Source organism: Ovis aries, chromosome 5 (assembly GCF_016772045.2).
Source record: "Ovis aries strain OAR_USU_Benz2616 breed Rambouillet chromosome 5, ARS-UI_Ramb_v3.0, whole genome shotgun sequence".
NCBI lineage: Eukaryota > Metazoa > Chordata > Mammalia > Artiodactyla > Bovidae > Ovis > Ovis aries.
Window position 1 is genome coordinate 100,023,093 of NC_056058.1, and position 20,580 is coordinate 100,043,672.

Genomic DNA, 20,580 nt, shown 5'->3' on the forward strand with positions numbered 1-20,580 from the left:
ATTTCACTGTTAAATTGTAACCCTGCTTTTAATACATTATTTTTATTCCTCTGACTACCCATCCAATTAGCTTAAATATATGAATCGTGTAACTTCTGGGGAAGCCAGATGTGACCTGTGGCAGCAGTGAGCTGTTTTAGAAAACTCAGAGAACTAAGGTAATTAAGTTAGATGATACATCTGTTTGTTTTTTGGAGATTCCGTTAGGAAAAAAAAAACTGGCAGAAATATGAAAAACTCAAACTTGTCATACACAAGAAAAAGATAGTTCATTGACTTGTGCTGTGAATTTTCTGTTCCCTTTTTCATTTCCAACCCCAAGACTCTGTCAGATTGCTGTTGAAGATGCATTCCCCCACTCCGAGCGAAACTAGTAAGATGAAAGAATAGTCAATTACCTTTTGAATTCTTGGTTTGAAGTTGCGCAGAGGCAAAAAGTTCTATTTCCAGACTGAGGCACACAGTTAAACACAAATGGTTTTCCCAAGCTGCTATCAATGCCAACTTCTGCACCTTCTAATTTTATCACCTCTAGAGGTGAGCATTTTCCTTCATCCTGTAATTGATAAGGAAGAGGTTCAGGATGGGCACTGCAGCTAAGCAGATAAGGGAGAAAATGAGAGAGGAAAGGAGGACTAAAGTTATTTTTCTGAACTGATTGTTCTGAAATGAAAATAAAACCCAAATGAGCTTTTGTAGATTATGCTGTCTGTGATATATTACATCAAACTCAAAATTTCCCACATCCTTTTTGAATCGCCTCTATTAATATGCATTTCATTTATGCCAACTTTAGAGAGTCACTCATCATTCATATCTATTTTTTCCCATCAGAAAAAAAGAATATAAAAAGAAATTGATATTACAAAACATATTCATTTGGTAGTATCTAGTTAGTGTCTATACATAGCCTATATTCCATACTTACTGTGTGTTATGCCCTCTTCTAATTTCATTACATCTATTAATTGATTTATTGTCACAAATGCTTATCAGGTAGTTACTTTATCTTTTTATTTTTATTATTTTTTAGCAAGTCAGGAAACTTGCAAAGTTTAGAGAGAACTTGCAGCATAGAGTGAATAAAGAATACTTTTCTTAAAATGACAGTAGTTTGAAACTTGTATGCAAAACTAAAATCAGGTAAATATTTCGCTATTTGTATTTATTTTACTATTATATGTCAAAATATTGCCTGTGTCAAATTTCCTTTGAGTCTGTTTGCAATCAGTTGCTACCCTTACCTTTCCAATCACAGGCAAACACAGATCTGTTATCAATCTGTACAAACTTGCCATTTCTAGACATTTTATACAAGTAGAATCATACCCTATATGGTCTTCTTTCTCTTAGTGTGATCTTCTCAAGTTTCATCCATGTTGCAGTTCTCATTGGTATGTCCTTCTTTTTTCTTGCAGAGCTACATTCTACTTTATGGATACGTCTCATTTAGTTTATCTATTCACGAGGTGATGGGGAGTTTTCTTTCCAGTTTTGGGCTAATTCAAATAATGCTGCTATGAAAATTTGCGTTCAGGTCTTTGTGTGGGCATATATTTTCATTCTTTTTGATAGATTACTAAGAGTGACATTGCTGAGCCATATGGTAATTTTATCTTTAACTTTGTAATAAACTGTCAAACAGTTTTCCAAAGTGGCTGTACCACTCCTACCAGCAGTGTATGAATGTTCCAGATTTTCCTCACCTCATCAATACTCTGTACTGCTTGGCTTTTTGATAATAGCCATCCTACTGAGTGCATGGTGGTATTTCTTAGTGGTTTTAACTTGCATATTACTAATGACTGTTGATGCAGAACACCAACTAGCCCAAAGGTTCTCAACCAATTTTAGGTGACGACTTCCTTTTGAGATGCTGATGAAAACGCGACACCTCTCCACACACCAAAATACATAAATGTATAGATGTGAATTTATACACACATGCAAAAATTTCTTGCAACTCAGAGGAGGGTAGATGCAAAGATATTCTCCAACTAAAAGTAATATCTCTTATTTGTATGGCACTTTAGTTTATAAAACATTCTCTTTTACCCTGTCTTTTTTACTCTTCACAACTACTCTGTAAAGCAGGAAGCTAATGTTATCCCCATTTTCTAGAAGAAGAAATGGAGTTTCAGTGAGATGTCCCATGGTTATATGGAAACAGATTTAAGCACTGGCTTTCTGGCTGCGTCTTCCACACTGTATCTCTCACACATCTGGCTTCTGGGGCCATGCCTCTTAGAGTCAGCAGTTGAAAGCTGCAATATTTATGTTTTAGGAGGCAGAATATTTCCTGAAGCCATGACCTTTCCTGGAATACAGACAGAGATCTAAAATTTTGCTCTGTTTCAGTAAATAGAAAGAAAGTAGCACATCTTATAACAATTGTATATGGCCAATAATATGACATTAGAAACCAGGAGAATATATTTTCATTTGCTTTAATCAGGGTAAAGAATTTGCATGCCTATAAAGAGCAGCTAATTATTTATATTATTTTCCCAGGAGCATCTTAAACTGCAAAAAGAAATGGGGAGACATCAATAAAGCCTGGAGATTTTATTCTATTAGTAAGGGACAGATGTGCTCGTTTGCTAAGAGCAAATACTCAGTGGGGCTGCTTCCCTTTGGACCCATTAGGCAGATAGGGTGATATGACATGTTGGGCTCTTGATATCAGCACTCTTAGTTAACTCTGAAACTACCAGTGTCTTCCTCCATCCTTTGCTGTGGGGCAAGGCAAAGGAATGCACCCCTGCGGCATTTGACACACATCCAAGAATAGCACTTGAAGTGACCTTGCCTCTACTCAGGTTGCGTCTGCGTCAGGAGAATGAATGATTGGTGAGTGGAGTAGATTTAAAATAAGGGCTGGTCTCTTGCACTGACGGGGGGAACATAAATTGACATAGCCACTATGGAGAACAATGGGAAAATTCCTTTAAAAAAACTAGGAATAAAACTACCATATGACCCGGCAATTCCACTACTGGTGATATATATACCCTGAGAAAACCGTAACTGAAAAAGGCACATGTACCCCAGTGTTAATTTCAGCACTATTCACGATAGCCAGGACATGGAAGCAACCTAGACGTCCATCGACAGATGAATGGACAAAATAGTTGTGGTAATATATACAGTGGAATATTACTCAGCCATAAAAAGGAATGCATTTGCGTCAGTGCTAATGAGGTAGATGAACCTAGAGCCTATACACAGAGTGAAGTCAGTCAGAAAAACAAACAGCGCCCATTAACACATATATATGGAATCTAGGAAAAATCTAGGAAAATTCCCTACGTGCAGGAATAGAGACACAGGTGGAGAGAATGGACTGTGGACACTGCAGGGGAAGGAGAGGGTGGGATGAACTGAGAGAGTGGCATTTAAATGTCTGCATTGCCATGCGTGGAATTTGCTGGTGGCACAGTCACAACTGAGCAACTGAGCACACACACACGGGAGGGAGGCTAAAGGAGGAGGGGATATACGTGTGGTTGTGGCTGATTCGCGTTGTTGCGCGACAGAAAGCAACACAACATTGTTTAGCAATTATCCTCCAATTAAAAATTAAAAAAAAAATCATTTCAAATGAGGGCTGCTATCTCTTACTATCCATCATGGCCCAGATTCCGTTTTTACTAATTTAAGCTGCCGCCTCGTTGCCCTTGAGCATGAGCCTGCTGTAGCCCTGGGAGCAGCTGCAATCGAAGTGTGGACACAGCCGGTGTAGCAGGCATGGGTGCCTTTGCAGCTCTGCATAGTCATCTTACTCTTTCCTCTAGATTTCCCCAGACCAACACCTTAAATTCCACTCTCATGGAGGTTCAAGGGTTGGAAAGAAGTCTTCATTCAGTCTAAGCCTAATTCTGCTTAGACTGTGGTTCCCCAATCCAATGTTTTCTAGAGATAAAGAACGGCTGAAATCTCTTTTCTGTCTTACTGCCATGCCTGGGGTTTTTAACTCCTCCCTTAAGCAAAACTCAATCCTTCAGTTTGGCAATAATTCTTAAATAGGTTCAGTCTGATTCCTTCCTTCTGGCTCTGCCAAAAGTTTCCCTTAAGCCAGGAGTAGAAACAATGAAGATTTCTCAAAGACTTTGGCTTTCCCGCAACTTTATATTCTCCTTTCCAAGGCATGGAAAGGCTCTAGCTCCGTTTTTCTATTCCTGAGCCAAAGCATGAAGCAGAGATCCAGCTACTTCCTGTGTGCAGGACTGATTAAAATAGCAGGGACGCTGAAGGGATTTACCAACAAAATTTTTAGCGAGGTCCAGAAGCTATCTACTGAGAAGAAAAGAACTTGGATTGTTTATGCCATATGGCCTTAGATAATGCTGACATTATCTATCTTGGAAATAAGATTTCTACAGCAATAATCCCAAAGGTCAGACTGCTCAGAGAAGGGAAATAGTAAAAAACAATAATGACAAAAACCCAACCCAGAATGAATCCACTTCTAAATTCAATTATTTCTATAAAGAAAAATACAGACAAGGACATTTGGGTCTGTCTGCAACTTGGGCTCTCTGATAAAATTGCCTGCAGATGTTTTGGGTTATTTGTGTTCCTCAGAATTTTGGTTTGAACACTTTAGAAACTTTTTATTCTTGTTGCTAGGCCTCTTTATCTAAGAGGAAAGAAAAGGCTGGGACGTTATACCAACGTGGCTCATTTTATCTGAAGGCACAGCCATGAAAACCCACAAACTAAGGAGGAGGAAAATGGCATCGTTAACCATGAAAAAGAGTTGATCCTCAGTGGGTAAAACAGACCCAAGATGAATTTAGAGGGAAAGAAAGCATGTCCTAAAGCAATGTATCGCATGAAAGGGTGCATGAAATACACACTTCAGGCACTGTATTTAAAACTAGCAAATTGAAGCAAAATTGAACAAGGAGTGTCTCTCCTTATTAATGATTCTGAGAGCACTTTATCTCTAGGCAGCTGTTTGGAGGCAACCCGGACCACTGGTGACTGAAAACCATCACTCTGTGATAGCTATAAGATGATCTCTGTTCATATACTACCTAATAGGATGAGGCGAGCAGCAAGGCCTGCAAAGGCAAGAAGGAAAGATACGAGCGCTTTCGCTTTAGTGATCTTCGCTGTCTTTGTCCTGTGAGTAAATAGAGGTCTTCACTCTGTTTAAAGACTCAAGGCCCTCACTACACAACTCAAGATTGTTCCATAGATGAAAGTGTTAGTTGCTTAGTCGTGTCTGACTCTTTGCGACCCCATAGGCTGTAGCCCACCAGGCTTCTCTGTCCATGAAAGAATACTGGAGTGGGTTTCCATTTCCTCCTTCAGGGGATCTTCCCGGTGCAGGGATTGAACCACATTTCCTGCATTGCAGGCAGATTCTTTACCACTGAGCCACAGGGGAAGCCCTATGATATAGAAACATGTATGCATATATTCGGAGAAGGCAATTTGGAGAAGGACCCACTCCAGTACTCTTGCCTGGACAATCTCAGGGACGGGGGAGCCTGGTGGGCTGCCGTCTAAGGGGTCGCACAGAATCGGACATGACTGAAGTGACTTAGCAGCAGCGGCAGCAGTGGCAAATATTGTTGTTGTTGATTGTCGCTAAGTCATGTCCAACTCTTTGCGACCCCATGGACTGCAGCACTCCAGGCTTCCCATGTCCTTCTCTGTCTCCCAGAGTTTGCTCAGACTCATGTCCATTGAGTCGATGATGCCATCCTACCATCTCATCGTCTGTCACCTCCTTCTCCTTCTGCCCACAGTCTTTCCCAGAATCAGGGTCTTTTCCAGTGAGTTGGCTTTTCATATCAGGTGGTCAAAGTACTGGGGTTTCAGCTTCAGCATCAGCTCTTCCAATGAATATTTAGAGTTGATTCCCTATAGGATTGGGTAGTTTGATCTCCTTGCTGTTCAAGGAACTCTCAAAAGTACTCCTTGCACCACAATTCAAAAGCATCAGTTCTTTGGTGCTCAGACTTTTTTATGATCCAACTCTCACATCTGCATATGACTACTGGAAAAATCATAGGTTTGCCTATATGGACCTTTGTCCCCAAAGTCCCTGATTTTTAACACACTATCTAGGTTTGTCATAGCTTTCCTTCCAAGTAGCAAGCCAGTTTTAACGTCATGGCTGCAGTCACCAGCTGCAGTGCTTTTGGAAATGGAGAAAACAAAATCTGTCATTGTTTCCACTTTTGTCTCCATCTCCTTGCCATGAAATGATGGGATTGGATGCCATGATCTTAGTTTTTTAAAATATTGAGTTTTAAGCCAGCATTTTTACTCTCCTCTTTCACCCTCATCAAGAGGTTCTTTAGTTCCTCTTCAATTTCTGCCATTACAGTGGTATCATCTGCATGTCTGAGGTTATTGATATTTCTCCCAGAAATCTGGATTCCAGCTTGTGATCCATCCAGCCTGGAATTTCTCATGATATACTCTGCATAGAAGTGAAATAAGCAGGGTGACAATATACAACCTTGTCATACTCCTTTCCCATCTTTGAACCAGTCCATTGTTCCATGTCCAGCTCTAACTGTTGCTTCCTGACCTGCATACAAGTTTCTCAGGAGACAGGTAAGGTGGTCTGGTATTCCCATCTCTTGAAGAATTTTCTACAGTTTGTTGTGGTCCACACAGTCAAATGCTTTAATATCGTCAGTGAGGCAGAAGTTGATGTTTTTCTGGAATTCTCTATCTTTTTCTATGATCCAGCAGATGTTGGCAATTTGATCTCTGGTTCCTCTGCCTTTTCTAAAACCAGGTTGAACATCTGGAATTTCTCAGTTCACATACTGCTGAAATCTAGTTTGAAGGATTTTGAGCATTACCTTGCTAGCATGTGAAATGAGAGCAATTGTATGGTAGTTTGAACATTCTTTGTCATTGCCTTTCCTTGTGATTGGGATGAAAACTTACCTTTTCCAGTCCTGTGGCCACTGCTGAATTTTCCTACTTTGCTGACATATTGAATGCAGCACTTTAACAGCATCATCTTTTAGGATTTTAAATAGCTCAGCTGAAATTCCATCACCTCCACTAGCTTTGTTCATAGCAATGCTTCCTAGTAATGCTTCCTATGGTCTTCTTGACTTCATACTCCAGGATGTCTGGCTCTAGGTGACTGGTCACATCACCATTGTGCTTATCTGGGTCATGAAGATCTTTTTTGTATAGTTCTTCTGTGTGTTCTTGCCACTGCTTCTTAACCTCTTCTGCTCTGTTAGGTCCTTGCCGTTCGGTCCTTTATTTTGCCCATCCTTGCATCAACTGTTCCCTTGGTATTTCTAATTCCCTTGAAGAGACAGATCTAGTGTTTTTTCATGCTATTGTTTTCCTCTATTTCTTTGCATCGTTCACTTTAGAAGGCTTTCTTATCTCTCCTTATTCTCTGGAACTCAGCACTCAGTTGGGTATATCTTTCCCTTTCTCCTTTGCCTTTCACTTCTCTTTTTCTCTCAATAAGTCCTCCTCAGTCAACCCATTTGCCTTCTTGCATTTCTTTCTTTCTTTTTTTTTGGGGGGTATAGTTTTGGTCACTGCCTCCTGTACAATGTCATGAACCTCTGCACATAGTTCTTCAGGCACTCTATCTACCAAATCTACTTCCTTGAATCTGTTTGTCACTTCCACTGTATAATTATAAGGGATTTGATTTAGGTCATACTTGAATGGTCTAATGGTTTCCCCTACTTTCTTCAATGTAAGCCTGAATTGTGCAATATTGAGATCATAATCTGAGCCATAGTCAGCTCCAGGTCTTGTTTTTGCTGACTGTACAGGGCTTCTCCATCTTTGGCTGCAAAGTATATAATCAATCTGATTTTGGTACTGACCATCTGGTGATGTCCATGTGTAGGATCTTCTCTTGTGTTGTTGGGAGTGGGTGTTGTTATGACCAGGTGTTGTTATGACCAGTATGTTCTCTTGGCAAGACTCTATTAGCCTTTGCCCTACTTCATTTTGTACTCTAAGGCCAATTTTGCCTGTTATTCCAGCTATCTCATGACTTCTTACTTTGCATCCCAGTCTCTTATGATTAAAAGGATATCTTTTTTTGGGTGTTAGTTCTAGAAGGTCTTGTAGGTCTTCATAGAACCATTCAGCTTCAGGCTTGGATTACTATGATGTTGAATGGTTTGTCTTGGAAATGACTTGAGATCATTCTGTAATTTTTGTGATTGTACCCAAGTATTGCATTTTATACTCTTCTTGACTATGCGGGTTACTCCATTTCTTCTAAGGGTTTCTTGCCGCAGTAGTAGATATAATGGTCATCTGAATTAAAGTCACCAATTCCTGTTCATTTTAGTTCTGTGATTGCTGAAATGTCAGTGTTCACTCTCCCCATCTCCTGCTTGACCACGTTCAATTTACCTTGATTCATGAACCTGATATTCCAGGTTCCTAGGCAGTATTTCTCTTTACAGCATTGGACTTTACTTTCGCCACCAGACACACCCACAGCTGGGGGGTGTTTCCGATTTGCCTCAGCCTCTTCATTCTTTCTGGAGCTATTTCTCTGCTCTTCCCCAGTAGCAAATTGGACCCCTACCAACCTGGAGGATACATCTTCTGGTGTCATCTTTTTTTGCCTTTCATGGGGTTCTCGAGGCAAGAAACAGGAATGGTTTGCCATTCCCTTCTCCAGCAGATCATGTTTTGTACAATGCATGTATGTGTTTTTTATTTATCTATGTTTTCCTCTTTGGGAAGGCAAGGAGGGATGGATGAAGTACAGAGCAGAAAGTTAAGCAAGCATGTAGGTCAGGCCCTTGTTTTTAAGAGGTACTGGGTGCCTTGACAAAGCTTTGTGAATTTACTATTTCTCTTTTGATTTTATCAAGACATCGAGCAGTGCCCTCTACAATGCAGAAGCTTTGTAGTCTGGATAAATGTATGGTTACTGTTCTTTCTCTGCTTCTACAATGCAGTCTAGCTAATTTGAGACATCAGCAGAGGTAACTGGCTGCAAACTCAGAATTTCGTGCTTTTCTTTTCAGTTTGCCTGGAAGGATGAACCATTTTTTCAGAGTGATAAATACATGCTGGCAACACCATAGTGTTTCCTGGCACCAGGGAGACACTGGGCTCCAGAAAACACGGGCGGCTCTGGGGGCTGAGGGAGTTCATCAACACCAACACGTTACGCTGCACTCAGACAGACAGGCTTCCTGCTGGAAGACTAGCCAAATGGAAGGATGCTAATGGTGTTGGGGTCCTGGCTGCCTGGCTTGGCAGATCTGAATACACTTCTGGCCTCAATCATGTCTCATTTGTCAACATTTTCCTTGGCTCCTGAACCATCCCTTAGAATATAACAACTGCCGTGCAATAGTTTCACTTCAACAGAAAAACTGTGAAGGAGTGAATCTGAGTCATAGTCATGACCTTGTTCAAAATTGTCCAAGAGTCACCAGGCTAACTGTAAAATCAAGACATTCTACACCTTAAATGCTACAGTTGAATGCTTGTCTTGCAAGGTTTCTGTCTGAGCTCAGTGTGTTGCTAGTTTGTAGGTGGATTCTAGGGCCAGACCAGCTGGATTTGAATCTTTACTGCACCACTTATTAGGTCACTTACATGACCTTGGGCAAGTTACATCACCTCTCTGTGCCTCAATATCCTTCTGTATAAAACAGGGTTGCCCTAAGGATTGTGATATTATCTGTGTAGTGTTAGGAACACTGCTAGGCACTTTATAAGTGACCTGTACATGTTAACTTTCATTATTCTGTAGAATTTGATGAAAGTGAAGAGTAAGAAAGTAAAAAAAAAAAGAATAAGAGGCTTTTATTTAATATGGGTGACATGATAACTTTATTTAAGGAAAGTTCCTATACATGTCTTTATTTTGTTCTCCTCCAAGACTTAGATGCTGCATGAACAAGGGGTAAGACTTAATCTCTCAGAACCTGGGTCCTCGTTTGAAAAATGGGGGTAATGACACCTTTGTCGGTGAGGTGCATAACTGTTGTTAAGGGAAGTTTCTCTCTCACAGCGGGGGTCAGCTTTCCATTTAAGCACGAATGAACCATCCCTGCTACATCCCCAGGACCCAGGGAGGCCGTGCAAGTGAAGCCCCTGCTCTGGAAGCGCTGGGGGTGTATTACTGGGTAGAGAGCCAGGCTGGGTGGGGTGGGGTTGGCGTGGAGGGAGCAGGCTGCAATGGGGAGAGCCTGGGCACCTTCAGTGTCGTGTCTTGGAGGGGAGTTGTGATATCTCAGGGGAGGCTTCTGTGCCTGGATTCTGGTCACTTGGGTGACAAAGCTTGTTACAGGCTCTGATTTGGAGGATTTAGTCCTTGCCTCTGGTCACACTCGGACTGGGACTCTGGACTACTCTTCTGCTTATCCTGTAAAGGAGTTCTCTCTTTAGCACCCACCTTCCCTCCCTTCCACCAATGCTTACTGAAGCGTGTCCGTACCTACTGCTAGTCGTGCTAGGCACTAAGGACCTACAAAGACTTCAATCTTAGGTGCATCTCCTAGTCTTCAGCCTCTCAGAGTGAGTTCTCAACAGTTCCATAGCCCCCTTTCTGGACATGTTCTGAGACTCTGGAATTTTCCCAATTTTCCTCATGATTCTGTTCCCTTGAACTGTCTTACCCAACCTCTCTATTTCATCCCAGCTGACATCCCTTTGATCCGAGGCCTTGGCCTGTCATGACTGTGTCGCTGCAGCAGCCTCCTGGCCGAGCTCTGACGCCAGTACAGTCTTGATGAGGTAATCCACATTGTCTGATACTGCGATGGAGGGTCTGCCCGTGGGACAGTTGCCAATTTATTGCCTCTTAGTTCCTAACTTACCCTTCATTCCCTGACTCCTGAAAATGGAGCTTGAACCTTCAAATATTTCGCCTTTACCAGATGGCTTGATGTAGTTCAGCTTTGCCAGGACAGAGCACTGGAGAGACATCACACGAAGGGGTCTTCTTCCTGGATCCTGTGGATTGTTCCAGAGGACCCAGAGAGTGCTTTATTTTTCTCCACTCCTCAGCCCCAGAAGTTTCTGCCCATGCTGAGAGCTTGCGGGATGCAGCTTCCCTAGGGGACCTCAGCTCTCAGTTTGGACTGCAGTGAAACCTGTGCTTTAGCCAAAGTTCCTCCCTGCACACCTTCTCCTCGGCCCTGTGAGAGTGGACTTCTAGGGAGCTCCAGACCACTTGGCTGAGGCACACGAAAGTCCATTAGGTCCCTCCAGAGGGAGGCATCTTCAGGACCCATCAGTAGCATACGTGGTGGTACCCCGGCACCATCTATGCACAGCTTGCCAGCACTATGGACATTTGTTTCTGCGGATGCTGCAATGCAGATACTGGGGAGCTGTTAACTTTACTGTGTGACTTTTGTCTCCTGAATGGATCCAGACTGATAAGACTCACGGAAACATCAAAATATGCAAACAAGTTTCTCCTGCTGATTGCCAATCCCCTCTACAAACAGGCCTCATCATTTCTATCAGATCCCACCACTAGTCTTCAAGGTCTCGGGAACAAACCACTCATTTCTTCTCTGTGTATGCTCAGGTTTCCCTCACCATTCATGCCCTCCCGTCTCTAGTCCCCTAAATCATATTCTAGCCATCCTTTGAGGTCTAGCTCAAATTCTTCTTCATTTATGAAGTGGTTTTTGCTTTTAATGGCTTCACTGGTGACTCAGCTGGTAAAGAATCTGCCTGCAATGCAGGAGACCTGGGTTCGATCCCTGGGTTGGGAAGACCTCCTGGAGAAGGGAATGGCTACCCACTCTAGCATTCTAGCCTGGTGAATCCCATTGACTATATAGTCCATGGGGTCGCAAAGAGTTGGACATGACTGACTGACTTTCACACACACACTTTTGCTTTTTATAGCCATAATCATAACCATTCTTTTCTTGCAAAGCATGCCTGTACTGTATAATTATGTAGTGTCCCTTGTGGTTCTTTTCTTTTTGGCTAATAATTTATCGAGATTGAGTTCTTATCACACACGAGGCTGTGTGCTGTGCGCTTTCAGTCATTTGATGTCTCATCTTGGAGATTCTCCATCAGATACTCTGTGTATGGGTCTATGTGCTCTCCTAACAGTCACAATATAATTAAATTTTTTCTTCTTTCTCTGGGGTACCAAATCAGAGCTATGCTCCATTGTTCTTTTAAATTTTTGGTGCACAGTATGTGGGACTTTAGTTCCCTGACCAGGGATTGAACCCATACCCCCTGCGTTGGAAAGCAGAGTCTTAACCACAGGAGAAGACCACCATAAGCAAGTTTATAAAAAGGGGTAGAGAACATGTAACATATGCCAAATCCCTGTGAGAATTTTCTCTGTGCATTTGGAAATTATGGTGGCCTTCTGGTTTAATATATTTAGTAAATAATGGCAGCCTTCTCATTGAACCTCTTCCAACACCCGTGCACTATGGAACCCCAGGCAGGTAATAAAAAGAGTCAGAATTCCACCTGCTCTTTGCAGTAGTTGCTTTGTTATGTCCATAGCCTTGACTGGCAGTTTATAGCAAACCCCTTTCTGTTCAACCTCAGGAAATCTTCTGAATGGCTTAGACTTTTGAGAAAGGGAAAAGAAATTTTGAGCATCCTACTAAAACTAATGTGCATGATTTCTTAATGCCATTGGCCTTGTCTGGAGTGAAAACTGTGAAAGTCAAAGTGTTAGACGCTCAGTCATGTCTGATGGTGTCCTGGACTGCAGGCCGCCAGGCTCCTCTGTCCTTTGGATTCCCCAGGCAAGAATACTGGAAAGGGTTGCCATTCCCTTCTCCAGGGGGTCTTCCTGACCCAGGAATCAAACCCAGGTTTCCTGCATTGTAAGCAGATTCTTCACAATCTGAGCTATCTGGGAGTGGAAATCTAAATGGTGAAAAACTGATCCTGATTCTTTGCATTCAGAAAGACTGGTCTTAATTCTGTTGAGTTCAGTGAGGCGGGAAAATCATCTCACTATGACAGTTATCTATATTCTACAAACAAAGAAATGGGAGCAAATGAGGTTAAGTAATTTGACCAAGGAAATGCAGCCAATGGGTGGTAAAGCCAGGGCGTGAACCATGGCACACACCTAACCACAGCATGAAATTGTCTCCATGAAATGAGATTTATTTCATAAAGTTAAGATTTCCTACCTGCCAGGCTCACATTCACCTGAGGAAGTCAGGGATATTATTATCCCCCTCTTGCAGTTCAGGAGGAAGGCTTGGAAAAGCTCACTGAGTTGCCCAATTCTGCTCAGGCAGGAAGTTAGCAATATTGAGGCCTGGATCCAAAGCTGGTCCTCCTCATCTGTCATTAGAAGAACTGTTCCATGTGGGTGCTATGGACCAAGGTAGATACCAGCTCCACTTGAGCCAACAGTGTGTGTTTTTTCACAGATAGTAGGTAACACGGTGCTTACCTACTTCCGGTAAGCTTCCGGTGCTTACTGGAAGGATCCAGAGGAAGCAATTGACTGAAACACCAAATGATCCAGCTGGCCAGCTGTTAAGAAGCCTGCGGACCTGGTATCTAGCATGACAGTTTCTTCTGGAACAAGTTTCTGGTGTTCTGTTGTGTTTCTTCATAGCTATAACATGAACTCTCTAGGGGTAAGTCTCCCTAGTTCTGTTTTCAGGAACATTTCTGTGTCTCTGGAACAGTATGCACTTATATGGCAGCTTTAGCCTTCTTTGAACCCTTGAGGCCCCAGCACAGTATAAGAGTGGCTTTGGAGGACATGCTGCTCCGGACAGATGATGGTGGTGACAACGGTCAGACCCAAGGGCAGGCTTGTCTTTAGACTACGTGAAGATGGTGCTGAGTGCTCTGAATGCTGGTGCCCTGGGCCTGAGCTGTTGCTCAAACGTCCTTCAAGCATGAGCTGTTACCCAGGAGTGGAAGAACACAAGGGGCCACTTATGTCCATTCAGGGAAGGACCATGCAGAGTGCCTCTACACTGTTTGCTTTTAATTCAGAGATCTCATTGATTACTAGTCCTTCTCCCATGATATGAGCAAAGAAAAACAACATAATGGAAGAGGTATTCTAATCACTGACCAGAACAAAGCTTTGGGAGGACGGGCAGGTTTAATTTGTTATTCTGTTCCACGTTTGCACAGAAGCAGAAGAATTGACTGGGCATTAATTTTTCTTTCATTGGAAAAACACTTAAAACTTCTATGCTAAATGGTATTTTCTTGTAAAGTGTTTTAACTCTGTGAGCTGTATTTGATTCTGTTCACACAGATTATTATTATTATTATTTAAATGGAACTCTTGCAAGGAGAGTCAGACATGACTTAGCAACTAAACAACCCATCTTTATAGTTTAAAGATACTGTTCTTTGGATTGGAAAACTGCAATTTTATTGGAAGTATTATTGAATATAATAATATTATCTTATTGCTTACCTTTAATTTTATGCCTGTTTTGTTTCAAGGATTATGCTAGATGCTTTATAGATGTTTATTTAATTCCAGCATTATCCCTCTAACATCTGTGTAGATTCTTTTATGCCAATTCAAACTGTGCAAATTTGGAATAGTATTATGTAAACACCAGGCACGAAGTCAGAAATAAGGTGAATATTGTTAAATTAAATAGGAAACTGAGAATTTTGACACACATGGGCCAAGACAACTCTGTTCACTCCATTGCCATGAGGTGGTACTGCTTTTAGCTGGCAACTTGAAGTTCTTTGTCTTCAATACCATCAACTCTGGGAATGCATTCCTGACATAAAATGCACTTGTATTGTAATCCCAGACAGCATATGACAGTACAGTGTCTTTGTATATAGGGAATGATCAGAAAATGATCATTTAATGGATCTGAACAGGCTAAAAGAGGGTATGGTCAGAAATAAGCTGATCAATCCCTCACCTGTGTAATGTGAGCCTCTCCTTTTGCATTTCTAACTGGGGTTGCAAGCCAACTTGTGATGTCCAGCTGAATACCATTAAGTATTTTAACTTCATTTAACTTTATCCTCCAAATCTTGCTCTTGGTTTCTTTCCCACTTCCCCACCCCTCCCTGTCTTCAGAAAAATAGCATATGTGTAAGGGCTTTTGAATAGAATCTTTGACTCAATGGGCTTGAGTTTGAGCGAACTCTGGGAGATAGTGAAGGACAGGGAAGCCTGTCGTCCTGCAGTGCGTGGGATGGCTGAGTGGGACACGACTGAGCAACTGAACAGCAACATTTTCAAATAACTGTAGATTCATAGGAAGCTGAAAAATAATAAAGACAGGTCCTATGTGCCCTGCCCTCAGTTCTCCCCAATGGCAACATCTTATAAGACAGTAGCAGCACATGTGGTTTTGAAGGGTAGCAGCTTACCAAGTTTAAGTTCTGGGGAAAAGCTCTACATGGAAGCCCTCTCCTCACACCCCAACCAGAGCAGGCTTCAGGGGCATAACCCCTGAGCCTTTGCACCAAGGCTCACAGCAGAAGGGTGCAATCAGCATCTTGAAATTCTTCAAAGATTTGATCTTTGAATTTGCATTTTTAGGTAAAGTTGAAGAAACAGTGGAGCACGCCCCCGGGGCTTGGAGCCTTGGCTCATGGTGGTTCCACCTCCTGGACTCTGAGGGATGGGGTGTCGACCTCCGCCTCTTCTGCTTCTGCCCTGTGCCCACTGCTGCCTTCCCCGCTGGGCAATCCTGGGTGTGGGTGCCGGATTGCTGGGTCAGTGGGGAAGGCGTCTGGGACCCGTGAGGGTTTGCATGTGTCTGGCAAGTATCCGTGTTCTTAAGGAGTTATTTTGTACTAAAGAACAAATACAAACCACTGCAACAAGTCAAGACAGAGATAGCTGCAAGAAGGAAGATGCCTTTACTCCGCATTTTGAACAAAGGGCCTGTCATTTCCATTTTGCACTGGGCCCCACAAATCATATGGCTAATCCTTCTGAAAACTGTTTTATAGCCCAGCCTCTTACAAAAAATCCTAGGCATGAAGATGAATATTTATCAGGAAGTAGGAAGCTTTGACTAAAGCACAGGGGTGTATTTGTGTGCCGAAGGTATAAATGGTTCCCACTAATGCCAGAGAAATCTTCCTAAAGCACATTCTTATCAAGTCAGAGACTGTGCTAAACCCCTTGGGGCTTCTGTTCATAGGCCAGACTCCACAGCTGTAGCCTGACCCTAGGTTCTCCATAAATAACCTACCTCATTTTATCTTCTGAATTTCAGGGTTCAGTAGACCTTGATTCAAATTCATGCTTGCTTCCAACTCAATACAGTTCATGCTTGTGCCATTTTGTTTTTCAGAAATGCCATTTTACTCAGTCTTTGAAGCTCAACTATCACTTCTCTCCTAAAGCTCCCAGTCTGTGCCCATCTCACAGCCTTTGCACTTGTTTTCTCTGCCCGTATCATTCTTTCTCTAGTTCTTCTGCCTTTTCTAATCAAATTGCCAACATCTGTTGGATCATCAAAAAAGCAAGAGAGTTCCAGAAAACCATCCATTTCTGCTTTATTGACTATGCCAAAGCCTTTGACTGGGTGGATCACTACAAACTGTGGAAAATTATTCAAGAGATGGGAATACCAAAACACCTGACCTGCCTCTTGAGAAATTTGTATGCAGGTCAAGCAGCAAGAGTTAGAACTGGGCATGGAACAACAGACTGGTTCCAAATAGGAAAAGGAGTACGTCAAGGTTGTATATTGTCACTCTGCTTATTTAACTTATATGCAGAGTATATCATGAGAAATGATGGGCTGGAGGAAGCACAAGCTGGAGTCAAGATCTGAGAAAAATATCAATAACCCCAGATATGCAGATGACACCACCCTTATGGCAGAAAGCAAAGAAGAAATAAAGAGCCTCTTGATGAAAGTGAAAGAAGAGAGTGAAAAAGTTGGCTTAAAACTCAACATTCAGAAAATGAAGATCATGGAATCTGGCCCCATTATTTCATGGCAAATAGATGGGGAAATAGTGGAAACAGTGGCAGACTTTATTTTTGGGGGCTCCAAAATCACTGCAGATGGTGACTGCAGCTATGAAATTAAAGGACGCTTACTCCTTGGAAGAAAAGCTATGACCAACCTAGACGGCATATTAAAAAGCTAAGACATTACTTTGCCAACAAAGGTCCATCTAGTCAAGCTATAGTTTTCCCAGTAGTCATGTATGGATGTGAGAGTTGGACTATAAAGAAACCTGAGCACTGAAGAATTGATGCTTTTGAACTGTGGTGTTGTAGAAGACTCTTGAGAGTCTCTTGGACTGCAAGGAGACCCAACCAGTCCATCCTAAAGGAGATCAGTCCTGAATATTCGTTGGAAGGATTGATGCTGAAGCTGACGCTCTACTACTTTGGCCACCTGATATGAAGAACTGACTCATTTGAAAAGACTCTGATGCTGGGAAAGATTGAGGGCAGGAGGAGAAGGGGCTGACAGAGGATGAGATGGTTGGATGGCATCACCGACTCAATGGACATGAGTTTGAGTAAACCCTGGGAGTTGGTAATGGACAGGGAGGCCTGGTGTGCTGCAGTCCATGCGGTTGCAAAGAGTCAGACACAACTGAGCGACTGTACTGAAAGAACTGGATTGTTCTTTCTCTAGGCCTGGTACAGTTAGAGCCATCTCATTGTTCAGAGAGGTCACCTGTCTGGAGGGGTCTACCTGAATGCCTGCTCTAAGCTGCTAACCTTCACCCCATCCCATCCTATTCCTGTTAATCGCATTGACCACTTTTAAAATTAACTTTGTATACTTAATATTTTACTAGTGTAATGATCATCTCTCCCCATGAGAGTGGGTACCTTTGCCTTTTTCACTCTGTATCTTCAGGCCTCAAACTTTGCCCAGCAAATAACTGGTAGTTCCCAGGTGGCGCTAGTGGTAAAGAATCCGTCTGCCAATGTAGCAAACGTTAAAGACATGCATTTGATCCCTGGGTCAGGAAGCTCCCCTGGAGGAGGGCATGGCAACCCACTCCAGTATTCTTGCCTGGAGAATCCCATGGACAGAAGTGCCTGGGGGGCTGCAGTCATAGCCTCGCAAAAAGTCAGACATGACTGAAGCACTGAATAACAGAAGGTTCTTCTCCTTCTTCCAAACACAGGAGTACATTGTATTATCTCCTCTTCTATGCTATTACCTTCTTGGGGTTGGTTGGGAGGGATGATTTGTTCTTATCACTCAGGACGCCTAGCAGAGACCTAGGCTTCAGCAAGTCTTCACTGAACGCAGACATAAAAAACAAATGGTGCAGAGGCAGAGCGTTTCTTTCTCTTTCAGAACAACCGGACACAGCATTAAAGCAGAGAGATCAAAACTAATTGCTGGAACGAGAAGTAGGTGCCATTTAGCAGTCACGGCATCTGTACTAAAGGCGGCCTTGGGAAAGCGTGTAATCAGCTCATAACACACGGTGTCCAGGGTGACCTCTGTGCTCATCCCTGTGCCATTCTCTTTAGGCTGTTGGTTGCCTCTGTGGCCTGTGGGATGGAAAGCTTCCCAAAATAGAGAGCAGGGATGAGGCTGAAGTCCAACAGGAGGGAATCAGAGCTAGAAACCACCTTGTCGCCCCACATCAGGCTGTTCTTTCAGCAAAGCACTTTGTTTTCCATCCTCGATAAAAGTGGAGGTATTCACCTCGGGCTGCGGTGAGGCCTCTGGAGAGCCTGAGGAAGGTGAGATGTGGCATTCATCTCCAGAGGGGCAGGTTTGGGGCGGAAATGGGACCATGAAACAAAATGGCGGGCATAGAAAAGCCACGGTGTGATGAGTGCCGGGTGTTCCGGGCCAGGAGGACGTGAGGTTCTGCCCAGCTCAGCCAGGAGGAGGCTGCTTGAGCTCTGCGAGAAGAGTCTGGAGCCGCAACGACCCGTGGGCCGCGGGGAACAGAGTGCACAGTGCGCGAGGCCAAGGGGCTAGGTCTGACAGCAAGGGAGGACGCGCGCCATGTTTGGAAACTCATGTGGACGACTTCCTCTTCCGGTCCCCCTTCAGAGAGCGCCTTGTGAAGCCTCAGCGCCCCCCGTGGACACTCCCACAGCTCGTGAGGAAGGTGACAAGGACTCCCGCTCTCCCTCCCGTGTGCAGCCTCTCTGCTGAGAGGACGGAGCTTGGCCCCGGGTGCTGATGGAGGGAGGTGTAACCGTGTGGGGTGGTGGAGCTGGTGTTGGGGAGGTCCTTGAGGGAAGTCCTGCAGGCCAGCTCCTGGGAGGTCTGAGGGCTGATTATTTCAGTTTTCTTCCTGGGAAAGAAAGGCCTCTTGTGTGACAGGGCAGCCCTGTTGGTCTCCTGTGGGATTTTTCCCCTTCCCTGGGTCTGCAGTTCCCAAGCTGGTATTTCAGATAGCTCTGCAGTGAGAAGGCAGTGGCAGAGACCACAACCTGAAATCTGGTAAGTAGGACTCACGATCTCACTGCAAACAGCCAAGAGGCGCCCTGGCCTGCAGACTGTAGGAGAACAGTACTCCAAGGGGTTGGGCACACCGTGCTGGGGGTACAAAAACTGTCACATTCCTCCTCTTTTCCACTCTGGAGAAAATCCTTCTTTTTAATTCTTGGAAGGAGGAAATTCTGTGGAGCCTCAAATTAGACCACAAGTGCACATTTATCCCCTCAAAGGCATCCACTTCAGTGCCCGCTTCTATCTTTGACCTTGGCGTTTTCCTTCTTTATGACAGTACAGAACCAAAGAGTGTGCCTTTAGACTTATTCAGTCTGGGCTCTGAGCTGTTTTCCCCACTGGCTAGATGTTCTGATTTGTAAGTAAATTATGTGTGTGTCAAATCAGTACCTAGTAGGGCAGTACTTGCTGTCTAAGGCTGATGACTCTAGAGTGCCAGTGGTACCCAGGGGTTCCAGCACCTGCCAAAACAAAGGATGGTTTAGGAGCAGAGCTTGGCAAGTCCTACCATCCCCATCAATTCGTTTCCTATTGCTGCTGTAGCAAATCGCCGTAAACCCAGTGGCTTAGCATGACATACATTGATTCTTTTTAGGTCTACAAGTCAGAAGTCAGAGATCATGTTCCTGGGCTAAAATCGGGGTGTTGGTAGGGCTGCCTCCCTTGTAGATTCTCTGGGCGAGAGTCCGTTTCTTTGCCTTTTCCAGCTTGCATTCCTAGGCTCACGGCCCAACAACACTTCAGTCTTTGCTTCCTTTGTCGTGTGTTCTTTTTCGAGTCTGGCTGTCCCGCCTCCCTCTTACAGGGATCCTTGTGATAACATTGGATAATCCAGGACTCTTCCCACCTCCGTATCTTTAGTTAATCTCCCACCTCCTTATCTTTGATCACCCTCCCACCTCCATGTCTTTAATTACCCTCCCACCTCCATGTCTATTGCCATGTAAGGTAATAAATTCACAGGTTCTGGGAATTCAGATGTGGAAGGCCTCATTATTCTACCTCGTGCATCATGACTCTCAGCTGGCGGAGATCCATCCATGACTTCCTGTGACAAATAAAACCCACTTTCCAGTACAAGACTTGCAAGGCCCTGCCCGCTTCTCCAACCAGCCTTTTCCTGGCCCTCTGTTCCTGTCACCCTGGCCTGTGCCTGCTCCTCGTAAAACCTCAGGCCATTTTGTTTTGAAGATCTTGGTGGTGGTTGCTCTCTCTGGTTCAGTTT

The 20,580-nt window shown here is 43.6% G+C and overlaps 1 protein-coding gene across 1 annotated transcript in view; it reads right to left on the reverse strand.

Moving 5' to 3' along the window:
* LOC114115031 (uncharacterized) overlaps positions 1 to 20,580 on the reverse strand; it is a 131,484-nt gene that overhangs the window by 15,330 nt on the left and 95,574 nt on the right. Inside the window, exon 9 of the mRNA XM_060416068.1 lies at positions 399 to 556. Within this exon, the coding sequence (XP_060272051.1) occupies positions 399 to 556 (158 nt within the window). The remainder of the gene's footprint in view (positions 1 to 398; positions 557 to 20,580) is intronic.